This window comes from Dipteris shenzhenensis, chromosome 31 (assembly GCF_047967505.1).
Source record: "Dipteris shenzhenensis isolate YYH24624 ecotype China chromosome 31, Dip_SZ_1.0, whole genome shotgun sequence".
NCBI lineage: Eukaryota > Viridiplantae > Streptophyta > Polypodiopsida > Gleicheniales > Dipteridaceae > Dipteris > Dipteris shenzhenensis.
This window is the reverse complement of record NC_141626.1, coordinates 31,714,257-31,723,072: the sequence shown is the minus strand read 5'-3', so window position 1 is coordinate 31,723,072 and position 8,816 is coordinate 31,714,257. Positions and strand designations below refer to the sequence as shown.

Sequence of the window (8,816 nt, the reverse complement as noted above, 5' to 3'; positions counted from 1 at the left end):
ATGGTGTATCTTCTTGATTTTATCCATTCATTCTTAAGTTTGCACATAGTTATCCCACACAAGGCAATCTTTCATATGCATATTCATATGAGTCTACACCTATTTGATAGCATGAACTAGTGTTTATAGTGACATCTATGCATCCATGAAGTTCTTCCATAGGTGAGTAGCTCACATGACTTAAGATTACACATGAGACTTGACACACTTGAGGAAAATTTTGTGAACAACTCTTCAAGTCTTTCCACCAACCTCCATGAAACCTCCATCAACCTCTGTGAGCCTTCCTAAAACCCCATGAAAAACAATGTGAGAGTTGCTTTCCACACTTGAGCCTACATCTTTAGTGGGTATGAGGGTAGCCAAGGTGGAGAAGGTGGGATGTTAAGACTACATGGAGGCTGCCTTAAACGAAGTGAGGAGGAATGGACTAGAGATCCACATTGAAGGAAGGTTTCACAAAAATCCCTTAAGGCCGAAAAATGAGAGATGGCTGTCCCCTCTTTAGGAAAATGCTAGAATTGGCCCTTGACAAGGTGCAACATCAACCTAGGTGGGGCAGGCTCAAGACTAATCACTCAATCCACCTAGCTAGTTTCCCCCTTGCAGGGCTTCTTAGTGAGTTGGTAACGGGCTTGTCTACTAATATGAGATGGGTAGCCGTGAACCCACCCTAAGGCTAGGTTCACACCAGCTAGTGGCAAAGGAGTTGCAAACGGCCAATGATGCAGCCTGGTTCATTTTGGTTGTCAGAGCACGCCAAAGCTTCCGACCGGTGCGATCGAAGGTGAGCAGCTGGTATGGGTGTGCCGACGGGCACGCGTTCCTGGTGGAGGCACGTCGAACTCACTAGCCACAGCAACAGCAGCCGATGGGTTGATGCCACGATTACGAGATGGCCCTTGTTGTTGTGGTGGTGGTGGTTGCATTGTACTGAACTGGAAAGTGCCAATAGCGCCCGACAAGAGATGAAGAAGAGGCGGGCGGGCGGGGTAGGCAGCGTGGCGTGAACAGAGTCGGGAGTGCGAGAAGGGGAGGGAGGGAGGGAGGGAGGGTGGGGGGCAGGGGCACGATCACCATCGCCAAGAAGCACCACCCACCATATTACCCCTTTATTTATTTTTATTTAATTCAGATCTATTATTCTTCCTATTCTCCAATCTGTCTCCCATGGCTCCTCTCTAAGCTCTTCCTCCTCCTCCTTTCTTCATCTTCCTCACCATAGCTCCTTTTCCCTCCTCCCCCATGGCTCCTCGCCTCCTTTTCCCCCTTCTCCTCTCCTTCTTGCTCGCTTCCTCCGCTTTCGGCTTCTACCTTCCCGGTGTTGCCCCCCGCGATTTCTCCCAGGTACCGTTTTTCTTGCCCTTTGTTGCATTTTCCACAATCTGCGGTTTTTGTTGCCTCTGCCTTTCCGATTTTGTCCTTCACAGACTCTTGCGTGCCGGTCGCTTCGTTTCTTCACGGATCTTGCGGTTGCACGTCGGCATTTGCTTGCTAGAGGAGCAGATGTAACAGATCCGGGACTCCTGTGCCACCTAACAAGAGATTATGCCACCTGCGCTGGTTGTGCTTGTACCAAGAGCTCTGTGTTTGTACACGAAAGTTCGTTAGATGTAGAGGAGCTTGCTCCAATTGCCAGCCTGCATTAGGATCAGCAGCAATTGAGTATGAATTTAGCGCAAGCTTTCACGGTGTCTGATCTCAATTGATGCTTCCTTATGGTCATTGAGGCCACGCATGTTTAGAAGCTACCTTGCCTATCATCTCCGGCTTATGATGCATCTTTATCTCATGTTGCTTCATTGGTTGTGGATATGATGTGTCTATGCAGGGGGATGAGCTTCAAGTCAAGGTGAACAAATTGACATCCACCAAGACACAGTTACCGTATGAGTATTACTCTCTAGGTTATTGTTCACCTCCAAGGATCGAGAACAGTGCTGAAAATCTGGGTGAGGTTTTGAGGGGCGACCGCATTGAGAACTCACCGTATGTGGTAAGCTCTAGTTACGCTCAAACTGAACCAAGTTATCTGCGTTTGCGCTTAATCATTTTGTATGTCTCGATAACAGGAATTTCTTGTCTTAATTTTGTCATGGCAGTTTCAAATGAAGGTGGATAAGCTGTGTAATTTTGCTTGCAAAATTGACAAGCTGGATCCGTCTTCAGCAAAGAACATCAGAGAAAAAATTGATGAGGAGTACCGTGTGAATATGTGAGTAGTGTTGGGTTATGTAGTCGTTTCCAGCTCTTGAGATTATGCTATTATTTTGGAGTGAAAAACACTGCATGTATGTTGAACATATTGCAGGATGCTTATAGATATATTGATACTCTTCATTTCTGTTCAACGTATTGCAAGTTGCTGCAGAGAATTTACTGCAGCTGTGAATATATTTCAGTTATCTTTCCTTTAAAAGTCTTGCAATGTACTGTCATAACCATGGTTTTGTGAAGCCATTGGAAGGGCGTATGGTATAATTCAGTGGGTGTATCTTTTCTTGTATCTTGCTTCTCTGTACGTGATCTTAAGATTTCCATCTGTCAGGATTTTGGATAACTTGCCTGTAGCAGTAATGAAGCCAAGGCAGGATGGTACTGCTTTCAACACCTATGAGCGAGGTTTTCCTGTTGGCTTGAAAGCACCATACAGAGAGGTAGGATTTAATATTGGGATATTGTGAGTGTCCAAAGATACTTGGAATGCAGTTAGTGGTAATAAGCATTTTTCTTTTGGCTACAGGGAGGTGAAGAAAAATATTTTATTCACAATCATCTAATGTTTACGGTATCATACCATTTGGATCCTGATACCATGGCTTCCCGCATCGTGGGTTTTGAAGTTGCTCCTTACAGGTATACTTTTAAGTTATGACTGAAGTCGTGCCATATGTACTGTATGTTGTTAAAATTCTGAGGTGCTACCATCCTTGGAATAATAATTGATTGAGAAAGGATTTCAAATTTTATTTTTCAAGTAGAAGAATCGGAAGAAGTTCAAGGTGCCTTGACAGCTGCTCTTTTGTAAGTTCTTGGGTGTTGTTAACAGTCTAGTCTTACCTAGTGTTCTAGATCTTGTATACTTCATAGTGTTCAGGGGTTCATTTCTTGGCTCATTGAAAGCAATAATTTTGGCCTCTTCTGGGTGTCCACGATGGCCCTTGAATGCTTTTTTATTTCTGATTTTTATGATATAGCATCACCTCACTGAACTTTGCATTTGGCGTTTGCTGTAAGGCATACTCCAGCACGCAAATGTTGCATGCCTAGGACATGGAGCTACTCCAACCCTCATGTCATGCCATTCAAGCATTGTGGCAGTCCTACATGTGTTGCTCCCCTTTTGCTTGTAATTGCTTGCATGCTTCAGCTGAAAAGCATAAGAGTTATTCACCTACACTTTTTAGCTGGATAGGCAGAATTATTAGTAAACTGGCTACTTAGTGCCAGATGTGCCATGTCTCTTCATGAAAACAGTGGCTTGCCATACATTCCACTTGCGGCCATGGTAGCCTCTAGGTTACCCTGGACTTCGAAGAATGGGATCAATAGAAAAGTAGGAGGGGAGAGAAGATGGAAAACGATAGGAAGTTTAAATAAAATGGCTGTCCAAAGTTCAAACAACCACCCTGGGCTCAGAAGAAGCAAGGATTTCGGGTGCAAGCATGCATAGGGACGAGAAGCAAGGATGAGGGAAGAGTGAGAGAAGAATGAGCCAAAATGGAGAAGTTATGAGGGAGAACTGCTTGTCATCCAAAACAGTCGGGCGGTCTTCCAAAAGGCCAAACTCTCCAATAGGGCACAAGGGGCTGCAATTTCCGAATAGTGGCTGAAAGGCAAGGGAAGGAGAGGTGAAATGAAAGAGGGAAGAGAGTAGCAGAAAACAGAGCCCAAAAACAGCCGGACTGCAATTTCTAGGTGAAAAGAACTCTCAGACCTTTCATCTAGCAGCAGTGCGCTTCAGCAGAACATGTCTGCTAGAAATATTTTGTCGCATTTTGATGAGGCCAAACACGCTTTTTGGTCACCTTGGACCCTATTGGGAACCCTTGTGGATGTGTCTCGTTCTCATACGTTATGGTGATGTTCTCATAACGTATGCATGGTGATCAGCCATGATAAGTGGCACTGCCTAGCTAAAGATGACCTGTGCACAGGCTATGTAACAAGAACTCACACTTGTGATTAACAGGTGCACAAAAGAGGACATGGAAATAAGTATCCATGGGATAAATTAGCTCTGTACCAGACAACATTTACTCAATTCTGTCCTGCTGTCCTGGTCTTTATTGGACCAGCATAAAATAATTCTGTCTCTGTTTGTTTTGAGGATCATAGGGTAAAGCCAAGAGCACAAGGGAGAATTCTAGTCCTCTCCATTTTCATAGCAGGTTAGGGTGTCTTGTGTGTGTGGTGTGAAACTTGCTATTGACATGCTAAAGCCCCTGTTTGGTGTTTAACTTTCCAAGTAATTATTCCTTTGCAGTGTGAAGCATGACTATGAAAAGCCTTTCAACAAAGATAAGCCTCAGCTTCTTACTTGCAATCCGGATACGAAGCAGCTAGTTACAAGCAGTCAGCCTCTGCAAGAAGTTAAAGATGGCGATGAAATTATTTTCACTTATGACATCAAATTTCAGGTCCAGTGTTAGGATTTGACATATTGCAATCTTTCCTTCGTATTGCTGACAAAAATTTATCCTCATCATTCGGATCAATAGTGTCCTCGTTGATATGTGCTGATTTCTGTTCCTTTTCTCATTACAGCCAAGCGATGTCAAATGGGCATCTCGCTGGGATACGTATTTGTTGATGTCAGATGATCAAATTCACTGGTTTTCCATTATCAACTCTCTCATGATTGTGCTATTTCTGTCTGGGATGGTTGCAATGATAATGATGCGTACCCTATATCAAGATATTGCGAGGTACAATCAACTGGAGACTCAGGAGGAGGCTCAGGAGGAGACAGGCTGGAAATTGGTTCATGCTGATGTCTTTAGGCCGCCTTCCAGGCCTGGACTCCTCTGTGTGTATGTTGGAAGTGGAGTTCAATTCTTGGGCATGACAATTGTTACCATGATTTTTGCAGTCCTTGGGTTCCTTTCTCCAGCCAATCGTGGTGGTTTAATGACAGCATTGTTGTTGCTCTGGGTGTTCATGGGTATCTTTGCTGGCTATGCTTCTGCACGCCTTTTCAAGATGTTCAAGGGCTCAGACTGGAAGAACAACGCATTGAAGACAGCCTTCTTATTTCCGGGTGTCATTTTTTGTGTGTTTCTTGTTTTGAATTGCCTTATCTGGGGTGAAAAGTCCTCTGGTGCTGTTCCATTTGGCACCCTGTTTGCTCTCGTCTTCTTGTGGTTCGGGATATCAGTGCCTCTGGTATTTGTTGGAAGTTACTTTGGTTTCAAGAAGGCGCCTATTGAGGATCCAGTTCGCACAAACAAGATTCCAAGGCAGATACCTGAGCAGGCATGGTACATGCGCCCAGCTTTCTCTATCCTTATTGGAGGCATCCTTCCATTTGGTGCTGTCTTCATCGAACTGTTTTTCATACTGACATCGATTTGGCTGCACCAATTCTATTACATTTTTGGTTTCCTATTCATAGTTTTCCTCATTCTGGTCGTGACATGTGCGGAGATCACAATTGTCCTTTGCTACTTCCAACTATGTAGTGAGGATTATCACTGGTGGTGGCGGTCATATTTCACTTCAGGGTCATCAGCACTGTACCTGTTCCTCTATGCAACTTTCTACTTCTTTACAAAGCTTGACATCACAAAAGTAGTATCAGGGATACTCTACTTCGGCTATATGGTCATCATTTCTTACTCTTTCTTTGTACTCACAGGGACAATAGGCTTTTATGCATGCTTCTGGTTTGTGAGAACCATATATGCTTCTGTGAAGTTTGACTGAGGTAGTAGCTCAGTTTGGGGTTGAAATATTTTATCTGATTTATTGGGCACATCATGAATACATTCAAGGGCAATTCAACAAGGATATGAATGCTGTGAATGGGGGTATATATCTTCGAATGGATTACTATCACTGCATATGGAAGCTGCTAATGTGGTAGAGGAATTGAACAGTTGGTAAGCGGAATTTGAGGAGACTGGGAGCATTTCCCCTTGTACCGAGTAAATTTTGGAGATCAATTCAGTATTATGTCTTAGTTTTAGGCTTGGCAAATATCTATTTGCTTTTATCAGGGACGAAGAATTACTCTCTTTTTGTTGTTGTTTTGTCCTCTTGTTTTTGTACATGGCTGGCACTCTGCATCATTTCACTTTACTTTTTGGCATGTGACTTTCAAGAGTAATGTAGGATACTACAGAGATATTAAATGTCTCTTTTTGCTTTTCTGTCCTTGAATGTGGCCTCAGGTAAATACTTTGTTTGAATATTAACGAAAAAGATTGGAGTTATTTTGTCAAACCTGTCATTGAGATTGGCAGAACATGTTTGCCATGCCATCCTAGCGATTTATTGCCCAAGGAAAGCTTTGTAATGACAAGCATGATATGCTGCTTTGTAAGCTTTTCGCAAATAATTCATGGTGAAATGCCCATCTGTTGTGCTAATGTTATGTACAATTGATGCCCTTGTGGAAGAGAGGAAAGCAGGGTTCCCTAATAATTTGAAGGTTTGGAGCTCAGATTTCCTTAAAGCAAGTCACCTTCTGCAAAGCTCAGGATGTCTGTAAAGCCTTCTATTACTTTCTGCTTAACATATTGCAGACGTTGTCACCTTCTTATCTCTCAATTGTATTGATTGTCATCATTTAATCACCTTAATTAAAATTTGAGGGTACTAAAAACTTACCATATGTCCCCTTTATTTTCTATGGAATATTATAATCACATTGTTGAAATTGCAGAGGATATTGTCGACTTTGTCTTTCACAGGTGATTGATAGACTCAACAGGCTGCAACTACTGATTGTTATGTGACCATCTCAATACGAATTGTGGCCAACCCATTTAGTTGCACTCCATTTGGACATTGTATCAAAAGTCACGAAATACTTTAGATGCGCTCTAGTATTTACCCAAGATGAAGAACTTATTGATTGGGTTTTCAATGAGCAACAATATACCTTTGTGATAGGCAAGTGGGGAAGTTTTTGAATGATTGAAGCTTTCTCAACTCCTTACATCTTAATCTTCATCAAAATCAGCATATTAATACAAGTTGCTTATAAAGTTTTTACCTCACATGGTTTGATGCTCCTACCTAAAATATATTCAAGATTGAAAGAAAATAACTAAGAAATATGAAAAAGCGTTAAAATAAAACAATATTATAGTTAAGAAATATGTTCTTGATGTTGCATAGATGCATTAACATTTCTTTTTTAGTTGCCTTGTGATAAACTTCCAATATAGTGGTCAAATTTCCATTTGCATCCCAAAATCTTCTTGTGGTTTCTTAAAATTGGTTCCCATTCTCTGTAATAAACCCAATAGCATAGAGCTTGCCATGCTTCCTTTTGACATTCTTAGTATCTTTGAACATGTGATTTCCCTTATTGTGTCAATGGGCACGTATTCTTTTTGTGCTTCCCATAAGATGAATAAGCAAGTTATCATATCAAAGAAATCGTTTGTAAGGTAACACATTCTCATCACATTATACATCCATTTTGGAACTTTGTGAACACAAACCACATTCATCATCCACTCTCTAAAGGTCATCAAGCTGAATTCCATATTACAAAGTGCACTCCAATATGGCAACTGGGTGATGGAGGCAAAACTTGGTGGGGCACTACAGCTCTCTCCTTCCTTGGCATTGTTGGTGGGTGGATATGAGAGGAAAAGTAGTTACGTAGGGGGAAGTGTGCAGTAGCATGTACAAAATTCCAATGAACAAAACTACTCGTGAGAGAGAGAATTGTCTTTTTGATTAAATTCCAAAATAGGAATGCAATGCAAATTGTCTCTATAGTAGGGGAGATTTGGACTAAAAAAGGGTCTCATAAGGATTTGATTAGGGAAAAATTGAATCTCTGAGTCCTTGGGAAAGTAAGATGCAAATAATGGATGGATGGATGGTGTCGATGCATTGGTGCCTGGTATAATGGTGCATAATGATTGGGCTTATCATCCTAGTTAATCTAAAGATGCACATCAAGTGCCTCTTCTCCACCTTCTTATTCTATCCCCATCCAAGGGCACATGTGAGGTGCCTATTGCTTACCTTTAGATGAAGCTCTCTACCTAAGGACTCACAAGCTACGCCTTCAGTAAATCCAATGGACCACACAATAGCATTTATGAACATGGGGGCAACCGCCACTCCAATTGCCGAATCTTTTGTGTGGGTATCCAAGATGTGACCTAAAGATGCACATGAAGCACCTCTTCTCCACCATTTGGTCCAATCCCCATCCAAGGGCACATGTGAGGCACTTACTCGTCTCACCATTAGAGCAAGATCTCTATCTAAGTGCTCAAAAGCTATGGCTTTTTCCAACCATAGGATGTAGAGTACTTATGGTGGACCACACAACAAGTAGTGGGCAACCACTAGTAGCATTTACTCCAAGATGGAGAATTTCTCACTTGAGAGCCATGCACAAGCTTGCCGCAATTATAATGCATTTCGACCATTGGATCAATTGGAAAGATCTGTAAATGAATTTGCATGGACAAGTATGAAATAAACAATAATCTTTATTGAACGAGGGCCACACACATGCAACAAAAAGAAGGTCTTAAGAGGATGATGGAGGCTAAAAAGAAGCGAACTTGGATGTTTGAAGGTGTTACAAAGTCATCATTTAGGAGGAGATGCACCCCCCTATG

The 8,816-nt window shown here is 42.1% G+C and overlaps 1 protein-coding gene across 1 annotated transcript; it reads left to right on the top strand.

The window, feature by feature from the left end:
- Positions 1-1,152: 1,152 nt before the first annotated feature.
- Positions 1,153-6,339, top strand: LOC147881346 (transmembrane 9 superfamily member 7-like). The gene is made up of 7 exons (XM_087402240.1): positions 1,153-1,347; positions 1,832-1,996; positions 2,103-2,215; positions 2,549-2,657; positions 2,744-2,856; positions 4,487-4,640; positions 4,768-6,339. The coding sequence occupies exons 1-7, from the start codon at positions 1,246-1,248 to the stop codon at positions 5,923-5,925; spliced, it is 1,914 nt and encodes a 637-aa protein (XP_087258366.1). The 5' UTR covers positions 1,153-1,245; the 3' UTR covers positions 5,926-6,339.
- The last annotated feature ends 2,477 nt before the right edge of the window (positions 6,340-8,816 follow it).